General features: G+C 41.7%; 1 protein-coding gene across 17 annotated transcripts in view; it reads right to left on the bottom strand.

Annotated features, from left to right (window-relative positions):
- Window positions 1-24,913, bottom strand: part of RREB1 (ras responsive element binding protein 1) — a 173,124-nt gene that overhangs the window by 51,981 nt on the left and 96,230 nt on the right. For 14 of the 17 annotated variants that reach the window (XR_011529567.1, XM_070583987.1, XM_070583997.1 and 11 more), the window contains 5 exons: window positions 17,796-17,913; window positions 13,963-14,085; window positions 13,121-13,333; window positions 8,346-8,435; window positions 6,921-7,084 (listed from right to left, as the gene is read on the bottom strand). Coding sequence is in view for 16 of the 17 variants with exons in the window: in XM_070583987.1 (XP_070440088.1) it covers window positions 6,921-7,084; window positions 8,346-8,435; window positions 13,121-13,291 (425 nt within the window). In the remaining variant the exon portion in view is untranslated. The remainder of the gene's footprint in view (window positions 1-6,920; window positions 7,085-8,345; window positions 8,436-13,120; window positions 13,334-13,962; window positions 14,086-17,795; window positions 17,914-24,913) is intronic. The other 3 variants (XM_070584000.1, XM_070583993.1, XM_070583994.1) reach the window with 1 other exon arrangement.

Here is a 24,913-nt window from a genome sequence, read left to right as displayed (position 1 = left end):
CAGGGGGGTGAGTAGGAGGGCAAAGGAAGCTGAACTATGTGTTCCTAAAAGACACTGTGTTCCAAACCAGCCTTGTGGAATCAGAGAAATGGATCTAGAAATCCACAACACAGGGAATCATGTCTCAGCAGGGGTCCTACTGTATCTGTGCCCCTCAGGGGAGAGACTGAAAATCAGAGCATAGGTCCATGTCACACGAAACTGGCAAAGAAAAGAGGAGCCTAGAGTAGGTTGTAAACAAGACAGAATGGGGACACGTAGGGGTGGGTGCCCAGGGCACACAGGCCAAGGGTCTCTAATCATTCAGCTCAGCATGGGCTCCAGAGCCGCCACCAGTGAGCTCCTGGCTCTACTGGATCCTAGCCGGTGCCATACACCTTGGGAACAGAAGCAGCAGAAGGGAAATGAGAAGAAGAACTTCAGTCTCAAGCACCAAACTCACAGTTGACTGACTTCCTTCTAAGCGAGGGTGCAGCTAATAGAACTTGGGTTTTCATTATTCTTTTTAATTCATGCATACACATCCCAGGGCTGCTCTGGCCCCTGATTAATGTAACACAGGTATGTGCTTAGGAAAGATCACAGCTCACCAGTTGAGTCTCAGATTCTGGAAGAGATCCACCAGGAGAATCCACCGGGACAAATAAATCTAATTCCACTCTCTCTGGCACATTTTTCTAAGTGTTTTCACATTTTTATAGTTTTTTTTTTTCAAAAGTACAGTTTCACCAACAAATGAAGGTGGTAATGACTGACTGATTACCCAAAACTAAATGTTCTTTTAACCCATTATTTGCCATTTTCTGCAGAGAAGACAAAATAAATGTGGCATGATAAACTCAAATATTCTAATAAATTTTTGGAATTTAAATTACAGATTTAGTATAGCAAAATGCAAAAAACAAACAAACAAAAAACCAACCCCTCAATTTATTTTCTGGCATTATATGAATGTTTAAATCAGTATATTTTCCTTCAGTGCCACATACAACAATATTAGTGACCATTTATTTATAAGTACTATTTATTTAGCAAATATTATCCCAAGTGCTTTGCATGCATTAATTCATGAATTCCCATGATGAAGGTACAGATATCACTGCCTTTTGCAGATGAAGTAACTGAGACACAGAGAGGTCAATAACCTGCTGAGGAGTGGCCCACTTCTCACAGACTATCACAAGGGTGCCTTCAGCTATAAAACTATAAACTCAGAAACACCTCCCACCCGCGATATTCCACAGTACACTGTAAGCCTTCAGAATGCTTTCATAAACATTACTGCGTTTGAGCACAAGTTATAAATGAGGTATTACTATGTCATTTCATTAAAGCATAGAAAAATCAAGAGGTTGCTGCAAAGTTCTGCAGAATTAGGGCTAGAATTCATCCCCCAACAATTAGTCCTCTCCTCCAAATCAAGATGAGTTATAATAATTAGAATCAGTACAAAACCTAAAATTAACAGAAACATCTCTAAGACCGGCTTTTAAAAAATATTTATAAACAATAATTTACAAACAATGTCAATATACACTGTTCATAAATAAGCAATGTATCTTAGGGTAATATCAAGGGCTGTGCTATAAAAAATTCAAAATCACTTGTAAGTCTATCCACATATACTCAAAGAATATACCGTAATAAAATTCAGAAAAAAGTCATTCCAGGCTCATCAAACACAGTGTACTACACTAGTAGGATGGCTGAAATAGTGTTCTATATCACAATGTTCTAGAACAAACATGGAACTGTTTTGAGCGGAGGGGAAAGAGTGAAAGAGAACTTTTTTGCTAACATGCAAAAAATGACACAAAAGCTTCATCAATTATTTCTTACATAATAGTTAAAAGCATGGCCTCAGAAGCCCGACAGCTCATGTTCAAATCTGAGCACTATCTGTGACTTTGATCCTAAGCAAGTTTCCTCGTCTGCAAGATGGGATGATAATTCTACAAACCTTACAGGTAGAACACATAAAAACAAATGGAGATCAATGAGGAAATAAAAGACCTGAACAACGTATAAACCAGTGAAACCTAATAGCACATCTAGAGAGCACTGCATCCAACAAGAGCAGAGTACATATTCTTCACAAATGGACGTGGAATATTCTCCAAGACAGACCATATATATGCTAGACCATAAAACAAGCCTCAATAAATTTAAAAGGACCGAAATCATACAAAGTATGTTTTCCTACTACAATGGAATGAAATTAGAAATAATAGAAATTTGGGAAGTCACAAATATGTGGAAATTGAACAACATACTCCTAAAATAACCAAGAGGTCAAAGAAGAAATTACAAGAAAAATTAGAACATACTTTGAGATGAATGAAAAAGGAAACACAACATACAAAAACTTATGGGATGCCAACTAAAGCAATGATTAAAGGGAAATTTATAGCTGTTAATGCCTGTATTAAAAAGGAAATTCTCAAATCAATAACATAATCTCCCACACCTTAAAACACTGAAAAAAGAAGAGTAAACTAAAGCTAAAGCAAGCAGACAGAGGGAAATAATGTTTAGAGTGGAAAATTAATGAAATAAAAAACAGAAAAGTAATAGAGGAAAATCAAGAAAACCAAAAGTTGGTTCTTTGAAAAGACCGATAAAATTAACAAACGTTTAGCGAGATTGACAAAGAAAAAGAAAGAGGACTCAAATTACTAAAATCAGGAATGAAAGAGGGGACATCACTACTGACTTCACAGCATAAAAAAGGATTATAAGGGATACAATGAACAAGAGTATGCCAAACAATTAGATAACTTAGATAAAATGGCCAAATTCCTAGAAAAGACACAAACTAGTGAAAATGACTCAAGAAGACATAGAAAATCTGAACAGCAAAAAGACTGAGTTAGTAGTTAAGAAACTTCTCAATAAGAAAAGCCTAGATGGCTTCATTGGTGAATTCTACCAAATATTTAAAGAATAATTACTACCAACTCTTCACAAACTCTTGCAAAAACCAGAGGAGGAGAGAATGTTTCCCAACTCTTTCTATGAGGCTAGTACTACCCTAATACTAAAATCAGACAAAGACATCACAAGAAAAGAAAACTAGAGACCAACATTTCTTATGAATACAGGCAAAAATCTTTAACAAAGTACTAGCAAACCAAATCCATCAACATATGAAAATGATTATACACTGTGACCAAGGGGGATTTAGCCTAGGAATAAGGTTAGTTTAATATCCCAACCAGAATAGAATAAAGGACAGAAGCAACCTGACCATCTCAATAGATGCAGAAAAAGCTTCTGACAAAATCTAACACTCTTTCATGATAAAAACACTCAGCAAACTAGGAATATAAGGGAACTTCCCCAAAATGATAAAGGGCATTTATGAAAAACCCACCACTAACATCATATTTCATGGGGAAAGACTGAATGCTTCCCCCCTAAGATCAGAAATAAGACAAGGGTGTCCATTCTCTTCACTTCTATTTAACATCATTTTAGAGGGTCTAGCCAGGGCTAGCAAGCAAGAAAAAAAAAAAAAAAAGGCATCCAGATTGGTTTCAAAGGAAGAAGTAAAATTATCTCTATTTGCAGATGACATGATCTTACATATAGATTATCCTAAGGTATCCACTAAAATAACTATTAGGATGAATAAACAAAGTCAGCAAGGTTGCAGAAACAAGATCAATATAACATTTGATTTATATTTTTATACACCAGCAATGAACAGTCAAAAATGAAATTAGAAAACAATTGCATTTACAATACCACCAAAAAGCATAAAACACTTAGGAATATTTAACAAAATAAATATAAAACTTGCACTCTGAAAACTATAAAACATAGTTCAAAGAAATCCATTCAGACCTAAATAAACAGAAAATATCTCATGTTCAAAGATTTAATATTGTTAAGATGACAATACCCCTAAATGGATGTACATTTTACAATTCCTATAATTATCCCAGTTGATCCTAAAATTCATATGGAAATACAGGCAATCCAGAATAATAGCCAAAGCAATCTTGAAAAAGACCTAAATTGGAGGATCCACAATCCCTGATTTCAAAACTTAGGAAAAAGCTACAGTAATCAATACAGTGTTACGTCTTAGGATAGATAGATATATATATATATCAATGGAACAGAACTAAAAGCACAGAAATAAATCCTTACATTTATGGTCAACTGAATTTTGACAAGTATGGCCAGACAATTCAATGGGGAAAGAAAAGTCTTTTCAACAAACAGTGCAAAAGACTGAACTTAGACTCCCTTCCTTACACTATACACAAATATTAACTCAAAATGGATTACAGGCTTAAATGTAAGAATTAAAATTATGAAACTCATGAAATTCCACTTCATACCTGCTAGAATGGCTGTAATGAAAAAGACAGTAACAAGCGTTGACAAGGATGTAGAAAAACTGGAACCCTTACACACTGCTGGTGGGAATGTAAGTGGTGCAGCCGCTTTGGAAAACAGTGTGGCAGTTCCTCAAACGCTAACCATGGACTTACCACGTGACCCCAAAATTCCACTCCTAAGTACATATCCAAGAGAAATGAAAACTTCTATCTACACAAAAAGTTGTACAAGAATGTTCACAGCAGTGTTATTCATAATAGGCAAAAAGTGAAAACAACTCAAATGTTTTCAACTGATGAAGACATAAATAAAATGTGGTATATTCATACAATGGACTATTATTTGACAACAAAAAAGAAGGAAGCACTGATACACTCTACAACATGGATGAATCTTGAAAACATTATGCTAAGTGAAAGAAGCCAGTCATGAAAGACCACATATTACATGATTCCAGTTATATGAAACGTCCAGAATAGGCAAATCCAGAGACAGAAATTAGATTGTGTTTTCCTAGGCTAGAGGGTGAGAAGTTCTGGGAAGTGACTGCTAATAAGTATGGTGATAAAAACACCCTAAAATTGACTGTAGTGATGGTTGTATAACTCTGTGAAGACACTAAAACCCACTGAAACATACCTTTGAAATGGGTGAAATGTATGGCATATGAATTATATCTCATAGAGATAAAAAAAAAAATAAATGGAAAGTTCTTAGTCTAATGCCTGATGCACAGTGCACCACAGCTTTAGCTATGACTGTGTAAAATGCATCGTCAGAGACGTCACTGTAGAAAGCGGTAACTAGACCTTTTATAGGTGTGTCTAACGTGTCATAGTCAATCACAGATATTGTCTCAAAAAGGAAATTTTCCAAATCAGGGGTGATTGGGCCTAAGACCAGAGATGTCTCATGGAGGATCATAATCAATATGTGGTCAGAGCCAAAGCAACCACGAGGCGGGTTCTTCAAACCAATACACCCTATCACCGGGGGGCTCGGTAGGAGAAAGCAGGGAAACCGCCCAAGAAGGGAACAGGCAATACCTCTAGGACCAGATTTCGAGAGAGCAAATATGTAAGGGACAAAGGATTTTTTTTTTTTTTTTTTGCAGGGAGTTGGGGTTGATGGAGCAGGTAAAACAAAACAAAATGGCAAACAGAAGACAAAATGATACTAACACGCTGATATGGTGGTAAAAAGCTAACATGTAAAACATCACATTAAAAAAAGGTGACAGTATTCACGTCCTTCTTTGTATCCAAAAACACTCCTAGGAGGAGATGAGGGGCGAAGAGGAGTGAAATTTATGTGGAAAAAAGGAAAAGTAAAACACTCCGTAAAAATTCTCTAAAATATTGATACCTTTCATAAAGTCATGCTATACCTTACTTCTTGGAGTTCAGACTAAGAAATCCACAGTCGTCAAATGACTGCAGCATTACTTAGAAATGCAAATAACAACAGATAACACTTCCTGAGTGCTTACCATGTGCCAGGAACTCTGTGTAAACTCATTATCTTCTAATCCTCGTCCTAGTCCAATGAAGTAGATACTATTAAAATTCTCATTTTAAATCTAAAATCCAGACATTTAGCACTATATCAGTGTGTTCCAAGAATGTACACCATCGGTGGTTCTAAAATGATTTTAGGTGGAATAAACTGGACCGCCATTTTAGTATTTACATACAATAAAATATTGATTTCACGATAACTACAGCAAGTTTTCTTTTGAAATAAATGTGTAAAAAAAAAAAAAGTTACTCAACTTTTAAAAAGAAAGCAGCATTACTAATGCCTGAAAGAAAATATGGAGAAATAAAAATAGCCTTATTTTCTGAGGTGAAACTTTTATTCCCTTTAAAATGTTTTCCCAGAGTTCCAACGTTCCTAAAATGTTTGTGTAAAAAAAAAAAAAAATAAGCATTTAAAAAAAGTCTTTCTGTTCTAATCCCTTAAAACATATGTAATCATTCTAGAAAGTATATTTTCCATGGGTTTGTCTCATGAAATTTTAATATGCCTACCTTTGAGCTCTCTCCTACTTCTGAGCCTCAGGAAGTAAATTTCTGACATGAATTAGATTTTCTTTTTCTTTATTTTATCCTATCTTATCCTGAAGCTCCAGGACCAGCCCACTTAACTATTTATTCAAAGACCCCAGAAATTTTTCCATAAGGAAAAGACCTGTGGGGAATCTGGTAGGCATATGCAAATAGTTTTTAAAAGACAAGGCCATTCGTTGAGGGTTCCTCTGTATCTAGTAAGCTGCCCACCTCCAGCCCCCAAAGAAAGTCCAATTGCTAGAGGAGGAAGGATTCTGTGTTTCATCCAGTGATCCCCAAAGGGCCAAAGACCTAGCACAGGTACTTCTGTTTTCCACAGACATCTCTAATACACTGAAGATAGTATGCACAGGCAAACAAAACCATCTCTGGCTTTTCCATACAGTGAACAGGACTTGAGAACTCTTTATGCCTTTAGGCAAGTCCCCTGATGACTCAGAGGCCCCTTTACTTTCTTGACCTCCAGATGCCTGCCACTAGGCAAAGGCTGTCCTTACCCACCTGTGCATGTTCCCATTGGTGGTAAAAGACTGGCCACACACAGTACACTTGTAAGGCCTCTCGCCAGAGTGCACCAGCATGTGGCGGTCCAGGGAGCTGGCCGAGCTCAGCGACTTCCCGCAGATGCTGCACGAATGGTCTGCCCCTCCAGTGTCTGTGTTATGCTGCAGAAAGCAATTATCAGAGTGGTCACTTAAGAATATGGGTCAAAACTCAGCTATTCTGAAATGTGAATTCAGAGCTTTACAAAAAAAAAAAAAAAAAACCAGTAAAGCTTGTCAGCTATTTTTTTCTGTTTCATGTGATATCTTCTTGAATGTCAAAATCTATCAGGAACACAGGCAAATAAATATTTTGTACGATCTTTTTCCATTCCCATGTTCCAGTTTTGAAATATACCTCTCGTGCAAGGCTCAGAGAGAGGTGGAGTCTTTGCAGGTCTTTCCTGGAGACACATATAGATCCACTGACCACATTTATTAACATGAGCAGAAAGACTCTCAACTATGAAGCAAACATGTGAAATATGGTCCTCACATTAAGTCAACATCCATTCTTCAAGTCTGATGACTCAGTTCTGCTGTCAGAGAAAGAGAACTGAAACCTGCATAGTTTAGAGTTCTGGCCTCTGAAATGTGTTAAGGAGGAACATTCTATCCACACCCAAGTTACTAAATGATGTTACTATTACTCAGGACCATGTTATGATTTTAATATTGTCAATCCTTCTTTGTTCTAGGTTCATCAATACTTTGTCATGAATCAGCCATAGCAGGTGAGGGAGAAGGATAAATCTCATAATACAGGAGGAAAGCCAAAAGAGATCCCAAATCAGGTAAATTCCCTGTTGCATGACCAAGTTTATAGCAATATAAAGAAAAGGGGTCTATACAATCTCACTGTACTATAAGGAGATTTGGTTCATACTGAAAAGTTACGTATGAAGAAAAGTCTTCAGTTATATGTGGTCAGTTAACCAGATGTTTGCTAAATTCTGTAAAGGTATGCTGTGTTGACCTGGGACTTTGTCACAATAACATGGACACGCAAAAATTATTTCATAACCACCTGTCAAAATTATTACAATATTAAATCTAAATTAAACAGGGCCACAGGGGACTAGAGACAGGGGGCTGGCCTGGTGGTATAGTGGTCAAGTTCACACGCTCTGCTTCAGTAGCCCAGGGTTCGTGGGTTCAGACCCCAGACACAGACCTACACACTGCTCATCAAGCCATGCTGTGGCAGCGTCCTACATACAAAATGGAGGAAGACTGGCAAGGATGTTAGCTGAGGGACAATATTCCTCACCAAAAACACAAAAACAAAAAACCCACAGCCACAATTCATTCATTAAGATCAAATCACCTTGCCCTCTCTTAATAAAGAATGATTTAAAACAAAAATATAAAAGCAGCAGCAAACCTGACGAATGTGCATAGTTAACTGATGCTGTGTAGTGCAAATCTTTTCACACAGGGGACAGTTATAGGAAGACTTCTCCTCTTTCGTTTCCTGAAAAGATACAATAAAAGGGAGGATCAATTTCAACTCATAGTAAACTCATGCCTCTTGTTTCTGTTATAAGCACCTGTGACTCAAGAGCTGTAGCCATTAAACAGCAGAGAGCATGGGCTCTGGAGCCTGTCTGGGTATGATCCTGGGCAAGTCACCATCTTGTCTGCCCACAGGTTCCTCGTTTGTAAGAAGGGAAAAATAATAGCTCCTACCACGTCACATGGCGATGAGGATTAAATCAATTAACAGGCATAGCACTAGAACAGTGCCTGGGTACAGGTAAGTGCTCAATAAGTATTAGTGTTCTGTTAGACAGACACCATTGAATTAATCATCAGTGATGGTGAAAAACTAAGCATCAAGTGACGGCAGAGTTAGAAAAGGAATCTATTTCTCTCTCAGTCCAACCCAGGCTCCAGTCACTATTTTCTACCTCGTCTTGAGACCTCCAAGAACACATGAGAGGTAATGAAGTTCTCATGACAAAAACCCACCCTCAGAATGATAGGAGACCTCACTGCCCAGCTGTGTGCCCAATGGGCCTCAACACGACCCTTTTACTTGCTGCTAGCACTTGCTTGACACCGCTCATAAATAATAAATAAAAATGCTGCCCCCGTTGAACTGTATGTGACAGGGAATGAAAACCCAAACTGAAGATTTCCACAGAGGGTGACAAAAGAACTAGATCACTACTTGGCGAGGTGGCTCACTTTGTGTTCCCTCAAAACACACAGGACAGGCTTCCTTCAAGCAATATATTCTACCATTTTAAGGAAAAGGACAAGGTCCTTCACTAACCATATGCTACAGCTCCTCTTTCCAAGTAAGTCATAGAGAGTTGCCATGGATGTGACCGCCATCACATCCTCACCCTCAGTCCCCAAGCACCACAGGTCTCCATCCTCACCCTCAAAACTAACAGGATCAAGGCTTAGACACCTTTCCCAGGAATTTGGAATTGAGGTGCTTAGAGACTAAGATCAGTAGAATCACCTGGGGAGCTTTCCGAAATACAGATTTCTAGAACGGACTCATGACATGCTGAATTAGAATCAGTGGGAGTGGGGGTAGTCAAAGGCAGAAATTGGTTTGTTTCCTAAGCTCCCCAGGAGATGCTAATATGTGCCCAGGTTTGGGGATGACTAAATTAGTAAGTCAGGTTATCATGAGCACTTGAATTGGAAGTTCATGTAGAGTTGGGGCTGGACCCAGCACTGGGGTCAGCTCAAGCCATGAGAATGCAGCTGGGGAAGACACTGGTGCTGGAAGCGGGAGACCAGGTAGCCTGAGAAAGACAAAGCCATCGTCTCTAGGGCTGGACACTTGGGTGTCTTTTCAATAGACTTCTTTTCACCTGCACTCATTTGAAAGAGTTTCTGTTCCTTGAAAATAATACCAATTATTGAGCACTTACTATGTGCTAAACGCTGTATGTACAGAAATGTAAATTTTTTCACAGCCACTATTGCAGAACCCATTTTCTAGATAAGGAAACTGGGGTAGAGAGAGGCTAGTAATCTGCCCCAAACCAGAGAGCTATTAGACCCAGGATTAAAAGGCAGGCCAGGTGCTCGACAGCCCATGCCCTAAACCACTATGCTATATAAGTCTGACCAAAAAAAGGATTAACCCCAAGGCACATAAAGGAAACACTCTTGTGGTTGGCTCATGAGAGATGATGAAAATAAAAGTCACCCTGAAGACTATAAAAACAAATGGCACCATAAACCAGACGGGTGGAGTGAATGCACGATGATGTCTGGTACGTAGCTGCCTGCACTGGTTCTCTCTCATTCCTCCTGAAAGACTAACCAGCCTCACTGTAAGCAATACAAACCCTTCTCTATTCTGTGGCACTGGGTCTGAGAACTAGGTCTGCTACACATTTTCTTCACTCTCAAATTTTAAAAAATTACAGATCAGAACTCTAAGGAAGTTGACTAACCTAGAGACAGGTAAAAAAACCTCACCCAGTCATCCATACACTTCCACTCCACTCAGAGGTATACTGTGTGTGCGTTCGTGAGGGGAGTAGGGGTGTCAGACCTCAGCCCATTCTACTACAATCAGAATGGAGCTGGCCAAGAACCACCAAACAGGAAAACCAAAAACAAACGAAGTAACAACAAAATAAGAGCACTCACTCTAATGATGAGGGATATCTCATAGCCAGGCCAAAACTCAGTCTCTAGGGTATTTTTCTTAAATTATTAGATTAGTGATAATATATATTTAAAAAATTTTTTTTAAATAAAGGGTCACTGGTAGGCCATAAATAAATGTTAAAAAGCCAGGCCTCCAAGTGGCCAGCCTCTTGAGGAGGCAATTTAAAAAAAAAAAAAAAATCATCTTGCATTCACCTTGAGGTAGAACCCAGACATACTGGGAAGCTCTGGGGCTGACTGGTACCGCCTCTGGGGTTGATCATGAACTGGACCCCAAACACTCTCTGAGGCTGACAGTGACCCACTGCAGACCACAATACGGGTCCACAAAATCCATCATGGTCTGAGAGTTCCAAGAAAGTTTGTAGACTTACGTTTAATTTTTAAAAACAAACCAAACAGAAGAGAGAGCGCCATGATGCTGGAAGAGGCCCCAGTGGAGAATTGAGAATCCAGTTATTGCAGCCATGCTGGTGGAAGGAGCACATTTCCTGAGCTGACAGATAAAATTAGCAGCTAATGTGATAACTAACCCTTCCATAATGAAACAATTTGGCACCCTTGTCAGCGTCCAGCTGTGGCTAATCTGTCCTGGAAGTCAATGCTAGCATTGATGGGGCTTCTCCCCAGGGCCTCCTCTCTTGGTCCTCCCCATCCACTCACAGCTAAGATGCTGCACACTCTCCCCCAGGGTATTTTGGTTTCTTTTTCAATGCACTGTCATTCTCCTGGTACCCTGGCCCAGACTTCCCTTTCAAAAACTAAACCAGTGCGGTGAAGAACCCTGGAGGACACAGAAGGTAGACGAAAAATGGCCCAGGCACATCTGCACCATTTGCTTCCCATACCTGGAGAGCAACTTCCACTTAAATGCAGAGATAAGGTACTGTGGGTCCCCTCCATGGATCTGCCTACTATCTCTGAACCACTGGGAAGGGACCAGAGCCTGGGCTTGGGCCAACTCTGCCTGTGCTGGGGCAATGCTGGGCTATTTAAGGAAGAGTTCGTCCCTACCCACTCCACTTTTTCCTGGTAGAACAGAGGAGAATGAGGAGACAATGACCTCATCTATCTCATCATCCAGAAATGTTTGACACCTGACACAGTACCTGGCTGGAAGTAGGAGCTGGGTATATATTATGAAATGGGTGGATGGATGGAGAGATGGACAGATAGATGGATAGATAGACAGTCATGTGAGAGTGGAAATAAACCTTTTCTATCCAGAGCTAGTGCTCCTTCTTGACCCAGGCCACAGTCATACAGGCTGAGTATTTTCTCAGGTACCCATAGGAAGAGAGGCACGTGGAGAAAAAGGAAAGAAGAGAAAAAGATATCAGTGCTCCAACCCTAAAACATCATTTAACTTTGTCAAGTCTTCAGCCTTGAGAAAGGTGTGGAGAAAACAGACTCTCTCTTATGCTACTGGAGGGGTGTTAGGCTGGCACAACTTTTCCTGGAGGGCAAGTTGTATCAAAAGCCTTAACTAATGTTCTCCTTCTAAGAATTTACAGAAAACCATCATAGATGTGCTCAGATAATTCTGTATAAGGATGGTCACTACAGGATTATTAATAAAAAAGAAAATTAACTCACAAAAACCCAACAGATTTACTTTCCTGCCCATCTCTGGTATCTAGACAAACTCACAAGACTGCCTTTTCCTGGAGGGTTTGGTATAATCCCATTAAATCAGTTAAACCAAAACTGAACAAGGAGTATCAGTTCACATTATATGGATTCAGAGAAGAAATGAGAACTATTTGCCCCCTGCCTCATTCCTCCAGCTTTGTTGAACATGTTACTAATGGGATAGCAACACCTTTCCAAGTGCCCCATTTGTAACTAATTAAAAGATTCATCTTATTTCCCAATGGAGGAGACGTGGACTTCTATAACATCATTAATCCTTTCAATCCTTGCCCACCCATTTTCTTTCCCACTTCTCTTGATCTGATGCCCACTAAAAACTCAAAGAGGACTAAATCTCATCTTAAGTGGAATTCTCTGGAGCCAAATTCTGTCCTTTGTCAAGGATGGAAGAAAGGCGCACAGCAGCTCCAGCACAACCAGAACTTATTTGCTACCTAACCTGAAGACACTTAAAAAAAAAAAAATCAAGGGGGTGGCTTTGAAAACCCAATCAACTGGCAGTGTGAATAAGGAAATGAACCAAGTAACAGAAGAGGAACATGTCAAGTTCTTTGCCTTGGCCATCCCATGAATGAAGAAAGTCTGCATTCAAATCAAGGTATGGGGCACGGAATAAGGGCGCTTTGACCAATAGTGACACCAGAGCACAGAAAATTTTCTCCATGAAAAGAAACTGACATAAGCTATGAGAAGTTCACTCTTGAAAAACGATTATGGCCTCTGGGTATGTCTGTTTAGATGTGAACAAATCCAAGGTTTTATCTTAGGAAGCTGGGGCTCGCTCAAGGGAACATCCTTCTCCCAACGGTCTCTCAGAGACTGAAACCATCAGACATCAACACCTAGCACACAAAAGCTTACCTGGTTCCTTCTGCCAATCCGATTTGGTCCTGGAGGCTTCGTGGGGGACTTGATGCTCTGGGGGCTCCCGCCATTCTCGGCAACCTTCCCTACACTCATTACTGCTGACATCATGGTGTTGACGGAAGACAAGTCTGAACCTTCCAAGCCAACGGGCGAACTTGACGTCATTGGGACAAGCGTTTAAGCTTCTAAGAAGCCTCTGCCATAGAACTGAAAATTGGAAATTGCCCATGTGATCACCAGAAAGTTTAGGCTTCTGTCAGAGCCAAGCGGCACTGGCCATGGCTGTCATAACTAACTGTAAGTCAGGTCAAAATGCCTAAAACCCTTCTTCCTCAGTTCCAGCTGACACTTGTGCCATAATGATTTAAGCTTTCATCTAAATGAAGTGTTGTCATACCAAAGACTAAACTTGCTGCCTTTCTGAGTGTATGCCACCGACACAACTCAGAAAGCCACCTGAGGCAGGTGTCTTTGTCTTTCCTAATCTTTCATTAGACAGAGAGTGGGAAAGGCTAAGCCAATAATCAGAAAGCCCAGGAGATGCCATGCGGCCAGAGCCCTTCTAATAACCTAACTCATTTACTTCTACGTGAATGTTCTAGACCTAACAACTGACGATGAGAATCTTCAGGTTTCACTTAACTTTACTGCTACAATACAGTGATTTTAATGGGAAGCCCAAATTGTATAAGACAATTGAGAAGCCAATCCTACCAGAATTATAACCAAATTTCAAATCAGCATAAAAAAGATGTTTCTTAAAAGATACAAGTAGGTAATATACCTATACCCCAGAAAATGGACAGAAGAGAAACCAAGCCCCCACTGCCAATTACCTCCATTTTCTGCCCCAATTGATATACTATGAGATTTTCCCCTGCTATAGCTATCATCCACGTGGAGTAGGAAATGAGTCTGTTCACTTCTTTTTTTTCTTCTCTTAGTAAGTCTCGTTGACACTGGAAGGGAAGCAAAGGCAAAAAGATTCAGTGAATGTCTTTTCACTTAGTGAAGAAAAACTGAAACCATTTATTTGCCCTCATCTCAGACCACCGTATTCACGAGAATACAGGGAGCACAAATGAGAGGTGATTTCTAAGTCGTCGTCTTCTTCCAAAACCACATTCTGTGGTTGTTTTTCAACCTTAACTGATGTTCCCTACAGAGCTGTCACCCTCACTCCCAACAGCCAAAACGATTTTGTGGTATTTTACTTTCTGAAGCTCATATTTATACACATACACTGAATTTTCTTTAATACTCTACCCCAGTCCCTCACAAGGACTCCCAGACTCCCACTTGACCCACCTCCCACCTCTACCTAAAAGTGACCGAAGAAAAGGCGGTAAAGGAATTCACTAAAGGTTCATAGTCTAGAAGGTATTAGGTCAAACCTAAAAGGAACCTGCTAATATGAATAAAATGACTAAAGGAAAACTACAGCCATGGCCATGTCAAAATTTACTTCTGCCAGCCTTTTCTAGTTACAGTCCTTGCAAATGGAAGTACTATGGTTGTAAGTATGGCCAGAAATGAGTCTACAGGTAAACCTTTTCCCACATTTTATCTGGGAAGATATTCTACAGCTAAAGCGCTGCCAGTAAGCCACATACCCTGTTATCCCACAGCATGCATTAATAAATTCTACAAGTCTACAACGGCAGCCTCAACTACAGCTCATTATCTCAGCAGCAAAATGAATGCTCAGGAACAACACCAGAAAGAACATGATTTCTTGTGGTTTCCTCCTTCCACTTTAGGGAACATGACCTAGGAGATGACACATGGTAGCAGCCAGAGCAGCTATAAATGTGTCCTGCAGCAGAGCAGGAAAGGCCTGGGGATATGACTTTATTAAATGAGCCTGCCATCAGCTGAGAATTCCCAAGCTAAAATCTTACCAAAAGAGCCAAAGAGAATCTCAGGAACAGTACTTTTCTTGTCAAGAGACAAACTGTGCCTTCCTTGTTAACAGACATTTTGAAGATAGGAACCTAATGGTTTTCCAGAGGGTAGTAAAAGGACTAACTACAGAAACATACAACTGAAGACAACTGAGCCAGCCTCACCCCTCACATCTTCCCCATAAAGAGACGACAGCTATGTCTAGAATTAAAGAAAACATCAGGGGCTGGCCCCGTGGCCAACTGGTTAAGTTCACATGCTTTGCTTCAGCGGCCCAGGGTTTCGCTGGTTCGGATCCTGGGCACGGACATGGCATCGCTTATCAGGCCATGCCGAGGTGGCATCCCACAAGCCACAACTAGAAGGACCCACAACTAAAAATATACAACTATGTACTGGGGGGCTTTGGGGAGAAAAAGGAAAAATAAAATCTTTAAAAAAAAAAAAAAAGAAAAAAAAAAATCAAACTGCTGACTTTCCACGAAGTTTCCTGAAGCTAGACGTCCATTTAAACTTATTAAAAACTGTGCTTCAACTTCCTGTTTTTAACTGTCTTTGAGAGTTTATTTGGGAGATTTCTCTCTAGGAAGAAACATGTGACCTAAGTATTAAGTATGCACACACGTAAGTGTGCACACATACACACGCCATTTTCTTGATGGATTTCTAACAAAAGTTTCATCAGTTCCCTAGAACTATTGTAATCAATCGGGATATAATTATTTGTTTGATTCAAATAAGTGGATACCTTCAATACCAAAATCATCTTATTCTTTTAAATGCATTTCCCCCATAGTTTTAATGTACAGCAAATGATAAAATAACTGACTAGAAATCTTCTTTATTGCAATTATGTCAGTAAAAAGAAAGTTAGCCTTTCTACCGATTTATAAGTCAGAGTTAAGAAGATGAGCTTACTTTTGTCCTATTATTACATTTAGAAAAGAAAAAGGTGATAGAATTGACTTAAATCTGGGAACAGGTTAAACACCTTTAGGACCAAATGTAAAATTATGTCACAAAAAATAGATTCTATCATTGAATAGGGAAAGAAAATGGAGAGGAGAGAAACAGACAATACAAAAATTAACAAACATATATTCACTAAACAGAGCCAAATTGCCAGTTAAGAAATTTTATCACAGTCACTGTAACATCAAAGATACATTCTTGCAAACTACCTAAGTATCTTAAATGTACAATACCAGCAATTGTCATGATCGCTAATCAACATAAAGGCTGAAAACTGCAAGGGCCTATGCCAACTGGAAAAAGAGAAAAGTCATGGAAACTTGTTGTTTCCCATCTTGTCTGGACAGGAAGGCATTTGCTAAATTTATTTCCTGCTTTAGGATAAAGTGTAAAGTGTGACACTACCCACTGATGATGCCAAGATCACCTACATTTACTTCCTTTTCTTAGTTTAAGTGTAAGTAAACAGCAGTATTTTTTTAAGAGACTCTTCTCATCTCTGATCAGAAAGTGCAATTAACAAAATGAAATTTACAGCTACACGTTTCAAAAGAAGAACAGAGTCAACTGGACTCCTCCCTGAAAAGCTGTTTCAAAACCAACCCAAACCAGCCCCTTGGAGCTATTACAAGATTTTACTCCAGTCTGCTCTTGTGTCTTACTCTTGAGTTCTCTCTCTGGGATGATGGAGCAGAGAAGAAGGCAAAGAATCTAGTGTGAAACACAATGTAGCTCATTGTTTCATGTTAGAAAAAAAAAATCCACCTTAACATTAAGGTGCATCTGTGGGCTAATTTATCCAGAAGTCAATTGGCCAGTATTAGTCAAGTCTACCTAACCCATGCCTGACCCTGGACTGTACTGGGGCAATAACCCAACCATCTGATAATCCATCTCAGGGGGGGATGAAAGACAAGTTTAACAATTTAAGGTCCTTACAAAGCATATTTTTCTTTATGGATATTCATAGTCTTGGTATTTTCATTCTCTTCTTTGTTCCCTGACACTATCCTATTCAACAGCCCCACCATTGCAAAAATAATAATAATAATAATAATAATAAACAAAATAAAAACAAAAACCACTGGCCCTATTCTAATACAATCTCCAACTGGAACCAGAGAGGACTGGGAACCCTGATGAAGCTCTCAAAGTCACAGATATGAAAAGAAATGGTCGTCTTCATTGAATGGCCAAGTGGACTGGCCTAGTGTTTCAGGTTTTTTTGTGGGGGGAGATTAGCCCTGAGCTAACATCTGCTGCCAATTCTTCTCTTTTTGCTGAGGAAGACTGGCCCTGAGCTAACATCGTGCCCATCTTTCCTCTACTTTATATATGTGGGACGCCTGCCACAGCATAGCTTGCCAAGCGGTGCCATGTCCATACCCGGGATCTGAACTGGCAAACCCCGGGCCACTGAAGTGGAAGGTGCACACTTAACGGCTGCGCCACCAGGCCGGCCCCCATGGTGTTCCAGTTTTTACCAAACAGTCTGAATCTGGGGGTGGGAAGGGAGAAGCAGGCACTGGGGATGTCTTAAGCGTTGTTTCCTTGAGACAAACACTAAGCACTCCTTCCGAAATTTCTCATCCCACACCTCAGGCCCATTAGATCAGGAAGAACTAGCCATACACAGTTACAATTTCACTGTGGTTGTGCATCAAAGCCTCTGAAGGATCTGGAGAAGAAGGAGGGCAACTCAAAGAGAATGTGGTGAGGGAGAGGAGGGGCCAGGAAGACTCAACACTCAGTGCTATTGTGACTCAAGGAAAGTCAATCATGTTTAACTGACCTGTTTTCTTCGTCTTATCAAGCTGGCCCTCCTTACTGAGGAGCTGGCGCTGGCCAGGCCCAAACGTGGGCGGGGTCACACCTCAAAGCCACCACCTCTGGAGCAGAGTCGGAGCAACCTACAAAAATGAGAAAATGTGACATTAAGAGGGAGTCAAGACCAGAAATGATCCTGTCTCTCCATTTTCTCCACTTAACACCACTCGGAATCACAAATTAAGGACAAGAGAACATTTGCTATCCCCTGCCTGCACTTATAAGTAAGCTTCCAGTTCCTACATTGATTCTACCCAGAGTCAGCTGAGCAAGAGGGACTAGAGTCAGGTGTCCCTTAGACAGACAGGAATCCCCAAAACACGCTCCAACAACGTAGACGGCAACATCACCCATGAATGCTTGGATCACTGGCTCCAGGTGGAGCTTTGAGCATCTGAATGGCATGCTAATAGCAGAGGCTGACGGACGCCAGGATAAGGGGAAGAGAAGAACAAGACAGCAATAAGTGCTGTCAAAGACAGACAGGAAAAAAGAAGAGAGCCGAAGAAAGTAAAAAATATGGAACTAAACAGTCCCTCAACGTAAAGGAGATATTATTACATCTTTTCCTGAATGATGAGGGAGTGTCCATAACACAGCTCAAAAAGGACCAAAGCAAATCTTTTCCTTTCTAGAGGGAAGATTACAGAAAATTTCTCAAACTACATACGGCCTTCAAGAGTTTGAGAAAGTCTGCTCTGGGGTGCCAGAGGCCTCAAATCCTGACCTGGGAGAAAGCTGTGTTTGGCCCTCTACAAAGTCAGAAAAAACTGGAATGCAGCATTTCGCAGAGCTACAAGCCTCAGTCACATTCTCTCGGTCTCTGAAAACAGCATCCTGTAGCTAAACTGAAGAGTGCAAAACTGGGAGAAGACTAAAGAAGTGAAATAAACTGCCACGTGGACAAAACCTGTCAAGAAAGATTTGCATGGCGTTATTTTCTCATTTTTTATCCCCTTTCAGAGTGTCTGGAGGAAAGCTGCCCAATCATGTCACACACCCCGTTATCATCTTGAATCTTACTCACTTTGTCCACACACAGTTATTGAGCACTGAAGGCAGGCAAACCCCTGCTAGACCGGTCTGTTGGGGTGAGAAGGCCCCACCAACTCTTTCTATGAGAAGCAGCTCAACAATTTCTGACACTGTAAACAGTTTCTCACTCTTTATATCTCATTGGTTCAATTGCTCCATCATTTTTCTTTGCCCCTTTCTCTTTTGAAAAGTTCTTTGTATTTTGAATGAAGTATCAAGAAATAAGGAGAAACTCATAGAAACAGTGATCTCTTAAGCCTAGAGGAACCCTTATTACAACCCAGAAATTCTCAGTGTTTCTTGGTGGCAAGACCCTCCTTGAGGATCTGATGAAAATTATGGACCTTCCCATAGAGAAATGCACAGAACTCTACATCCAGCATTTTCCTTCAGCATCAAGAGGGTCAGGGACCCCAGAAGTTCATCCCAGGATAAGTAGGATAAAAATACTGGTTTTACTTGATATGGAAGCCACCTTCCTTTTAAACTATGAATCTAGTCAATTTTATTTAAAATTCCTATGAGGTTTCAGAAATACACAGACAAAACATCCTTTGAGATTATCCCCATTCATCCAAACTTAAAAGATGCCTAAGGTGAAACTAAACACTGAAAAAAAAAAAAAAAAAAAAAGCAAAGTTTCCCTCTGTTATTATTTATTTTTTATTTAATGGCAAATTTTATTAGGAAGCCTGGAGAGAAAGAGCTCCATAGTTTTTTTTTTCTAGAAACTGCCAAGATCTCCGAATAAGTAAAGTTAACTACAGTTCTATACACAGTTAATAAAAACACATCAGAGAGACAAGTCTCTGGAATTAAAATTTTTTCAGAATCTTACCAAGAATCTTATTAAAATTTGGACTCGCTCCTTCCCATCATTTAGAAAAGATACTGTGAGAAGTCCATCAAGTAATCTCCTCAATATACACAGGGAACCAAGGGGAAGAGAGGGCCAACCTGACAGACATGACCCTGAAGCTTCCATCCTCTGATCTTGGCTGTAAATGATTTGGATATTGAGAATATCTTGCAATGAAGCTGAGTAACAAGAGCCACTACCCTGCTTGTGTTGGTTCCACCAGGTCCGAAGGATTCACAGAACTCAGAGAGTGGAAAATACAGGACAGTTCCTGGAAGAAAATTCAAGATACCCCTTACTTCTATCACCACTGCCTCAGAAAAAGAAAGAAAGAAAGAAAAGACCAGTGAGGAGAGGCTGTGTCCTAGAATATGACTCCTGTAGGGGAAATGTGACAGAACATAGGCTGGGAAGTTGGAGGGGTGGGTCTCGGGGCTCCTGAGGGAAGATGCTGCATTTCTGCATTTGCATTCCCACACAAGCTCTGCCCAGATCCAGTGGAAGCAGGCTAACTTGAAGAGGGCAGAGGTCCATCACTGAGGATGAGGGGGAGGGGAAGATCAGCCCCCAGCCTTTGAGGAGATAAGCGACAATGCTATGCAAAGCCAGAAAGAAAAGATTAAGGAGCCCATCTCCAGGTCCAACAAGATAGCAAAGAAGAGATGAAAGATAAGAGGTAAGATGGTCTAGAAACAAAGCTTTCCAGCTTCTGAAAACGTGGAGGATTTGGAATGAAATCTAAAATCTGTCCTAAGGCCCCCAGGAAGGATGGGGTAAGTTTTGATGCATGGGATGACAGTAGATGCCCCCAGACAATGTTACAGTGAGCTTTACAACACTGAACCAGGATAGGATAGGCACAGTGCAGAGCCTACACAGATGTCTGCTAATACTTGGGATGCTGGATCCACTGACTGGAACAGCCTAACTGGCTAGTTCTGGCCAACCCAAAACAGGCTAAAATAGTCTGAGTTAAGAGGAGTTCAGATACTAAAATGCTCTGAATTACCACAAAGCTTAACAAGCAGCAAGGAAGCAAGGACATCTCTGAAGGACAGCCTGAGGCAGAGAGGAACTATTCTTCCTCAGTCTTGGCTATGCCAGAGACAAAACCAAACCAGACTAGTGTCCCACCCGAGCAATGGCTGCTCTCCCCTGCCTGCAAAGCTCAGGGCAAAACCATCTCAATACCCAGGACAACCTCGCTAGTGCTCTGAAGGCTAAGACAGCTGTGATGACAGCTCTGAGTTCCAGGAAGTTGATGTGTTTCTCGGCTTAGGGTTCACTCTATGCCTTGGATAGGGCGGCAACCCGTGCAAGTCACCCTCCCTGCTCACTGGCACGGACCTTGGTCAACTGGAGAGAGCCTTGGAGTGTCACGTAGAGCATTCGAGCAGGCCTGGCACAATCAGGCACCATGAACTGCTCCAGCCAGTTCTGGATCTTCCCCCTTGGGTGAGGTGGGACCACTAAGCAGAGAGGGATGCACCCCTTGGCACAGACCACGTTCAAGACAGCAAGGTGCGGAGGGGACCCAAGACCACGTATGTGGGCCTCCCTGACTTGGGTTGTCTTCTGATTTCCACCTCAATACTACAGGAAGTGTTCAGACTTTTTAAATTGCTATTCAAAGCCCTCCATGCTCTGGCCTCAGTTTACCTTCTGGCCATCTTGCCCACCAGTCCCCACAGCTACCTCTCTGTTCAATTATTTCCCCTAGAACATCCACCTGGACTCCTCTCCCCATTCCATCCCTCAGGGGCCACTTTCCACATGCAGGTTTCCTGATTCCCACTCACCCAAGGCTCTTTGTTTCAAACTCTATCTCTGTAGTAGTAGTATTAGTAATAATAATAATAGTATTAATAGTAATAATAATGTTTTTGAACACTCCGTGCCACATACTAAGTGTATTATCTCATTTAATCCTCTATGAGGATCAGTCCCACTGTACAGATGAGAAAACTAAGAGTAGGGGTTATGTAACTTGCCCCCAAGATCAGGGTGGTAGAGCAAAGTGAATCCAGTTTTTAACCTCTGTTAAGTTTCTTTTGGACAAAATTTGCAACTCCTGGCACAGGGCTTGAGAGAATAGATGCACTCCCTCCGTCATGTTCTCTGACTTCTAACAATCATACTGAGTCACTTCTGCCCCGACAGATGGCTCAGCGCCTGGCCTCCCATGTCCGCCTGTTTCTAGGCAGGAAAAAGGAGCTCTCTCCTCCCACCTTTACCTCTGCCTTCCTCTCTCTGGCAGGAGGCTTGATTGGACTTCCACCTCAAACTAGAAAGTTCACTGCACAGGGCAAGAGTTTGCAATCACTCACTGCCCTTGTTGTATAAAGCAATGGGGAACGCCACGTCCTACACTCTTGTGTTCTAAAAGTAGCCAGCAAGCAGACTGGAGGGAAGCCACTCAGCTCTGCCTGAAATCCCAAACAGCCCAGTCCTGTCGGAATGGCTGGCTCAAACTGACCCACCGATGTAAACTCAAGCTCAGAAGTGACCTGTGTCCTCTGGGTCACTTCTGCTTCCATGGAAATTGAATGCAGACCTGGAGCAAGAGGAAGCTCTAGACAAGGGGGCCCACACTCTCAGGTCCTGAGTTCCAACAAGGTGTGTGTGTAGTAATGGGGGGGAGTGGGGGTAAGAGATAGACAGCATAGAGGGTGGGGAGTGAGTAGCCAGAACTGCACAGATCAAGAATTAAGCAAACACCATGCAAAGGAAATCTTACAGTCTAATCTAGTCAGCGAGAAGTTAACTACTACTGACCCTCCAAAACAGCCACCCCAAAGAGCAGTCCCTGTCCAGCAGCATCATGGACCTTTGTGAGAACTGCAGATTCTCAATATACATAAGTCACTACGTTGTACACCTTAAACTTACACAGTACTCTATGTCAATTATATCTCAATAAAACTGAAAGAAAAAAGAAATTCATATTCTCAGGCCCCACCCCAGAATTACAGCATCAGAAACTCCTCCGGGTGTGGGCCCTGCAGTCTTGCTAGCTCCCAGGGGATTCTGATTCAGCCTTGAGAACCAGAACTTGTCTTTATACAGGATTCTGAAAGAAGGGTGACACAAAACCAAGGATCTCCCTGAAAAACTTTCCTTCCATGAAGATTTGGAAGGAGCCACTGGTTTATCACACCCCCAGAGCAAAAATCCAGGTGCTAGAGCAGAGACTCAGATGCCAGTTCTAATTGAGCTTTACTTATCATAATAAAACAATAATAAATAAAGGGGAGGGGTTAAGATTAATCTATGAGGGCCTACTGAGCTTCCTCAGGAACAGGAATGGGTCAAATATGAGCTCCAGACAGGGCAGGGCCAGCCGGCAGTGCACAGGAAGCAAAACCACTCAGCCCGGGCCTCTACGTGGCTCTGGATCCTCAAAGCCATCTCTCCAGCAAAAAGCATTTCTCAAGCTTGTGTCACTAGTGGAAAAGCTCCCTTGAGGGTGCCATGGGATGGTCTCTAATGCTGAGCCCTTCAGCCAGGATTTCTGATGGCTCTGGATACCCACATGGTCCCCCCAAATCTCTCCCCTTCTCTGCTGTTCCAGGGCAGTAAATGTACCACAAGAGGCGGGTGAGGAGGAAGAGTTAGGGAGAATGACTCCGAGGGAAGGCAGCCCTACAGCTCCCCTCACAGCCTCAGAACTAGTTCACTGTCTGCTGGAGCTGGTCCCTCAGTGGGACCCATGGATGAAAGAGAACTGAACGGAGATCATCCCTACAGCCTAGGCGGCTGTCCCTTACTGATTATGTTTCACGTACCCAGTGGCGACCAGGAATATCGCAGTTGATGCTACTTTTCAAAAGGAACATTCAGGGGGGGCTGGCCCCGTGGCCGAGTGGTTGAGTTCGCGCGCTCTGCTGCAGGCAGCCCAGCGTTTCGTTGGTTCGAATCCTGGGTGCAGACATGGCACTGCTCGTCAGACCACGCTGAGGCAGCGTCCCACATGCCACAGCTAGAGGAACCCACAACGAAGAATAGACAACTATGTACCGGGGGGCTTTGGGGAGAAAAAGGAAATAACAAAATCTTTAAAAAAAAAAAAAAAAAAGGAACATTCAGGGGCTGGTCCCATGGTGGAGTGGTTAAGTTCATGTGCTCCACTTCAGCGGCCTGGGGTTTATTGGTTTGGATCCTGGGCGTGGACATACACACTGCTCATCAAGTCATGCTGTGGCAGTGTCCCACATAGAAGAACTAGAATGACTTACAACTAGGATACATGATTATGTACTGGGGCTTTGGAGAGAAAAAAAAGAGGAAGATTGGCAACAGGTGTTAGCTCAGAGCCCATCTTCTTCAAAAATAGCAAAAAAAAAAAAAATACGCCATGAACATTCACACATTCACTGTTGTTAGGTAAGGGGACATCTTAATATTCAGTAAAGTGTGGGGGCAAGGAGGGGCTTAGGGCTGAGGGACCGCTTCTCTCTTAAAAATAAAAACCACTTGGATGTTTTAATTGTTACATTACATAGAATTTCAGCAGGGAGGCAAGTGTTGACTCGGAAGACAGGCTTCTTGCTTAACAAACTTATCTATGTGAGTCAGATTAAATTTACTATTTACAATATGAACTGCTGGAAAGGTGGAGAGATTTTTCTGGTACAGGCAAGATAAAACCATCCTATGGTACCCCATCGTTCTTCCTGCATCTCTCCACAGGGCTCTTGGCTTCTTTAGAGTGAGGAAATGGGACAAAGTCTTGATTATAAGCTTTTCTGTCGGTAAACAAGACTGTGAAGAAGCTGACTCCACTCCTTGCAGCCCTTCTCCAGGGAGCATGTCTTACTGACAGGATCTAACTACTGCCAGACTCATGAAGCCAAGACGCAGCTGCTACATAGCAGCCATTTGTTACCCAGGGCCCTGCTCTTCCAGGAGGGGCTACAGCGGCCCTCAGTACGTGGCCACGTCCCTCTCCCTAGGTGAGCCAGTCTTTTCTTAAACACTGTTTTTCTGCCTGGCCACCAGGATCTGGTATTTCATCACCTTCTTCCCCAACTTAGTAGAAACCTGTATGGTTCTCTACTCTGCCTGAGGAAGCCAGTGAGAAAGGGGGCAGGTGGCCAAGAAGGCCTGAATAAGGGAGCGCTCACACTGGGCAGAGGGTCCACCAGGCCCCCTCACCTACCCCAGGGGCAGGGCAGAGTCTTCTAGGCTTA

The sequence above is a fragment of the Equus przewalskii genome, chromosome 19 (assembly GCF_037783145.1).
Source record: "Equus przewalskii isolate Varuska chromosome 19, EquPr2, whole genome shotgun sequence".
Taxonomy (NCBI): domain Eukaryota; kingdom Metazoa; phylum Chordata; class Mammalia; order Perissodactyla; family Equidae; genus Equus; species Equus przewalskii.
This window is presented reverse-complemented; position numbering and strand designations above follow the sequence as displayed.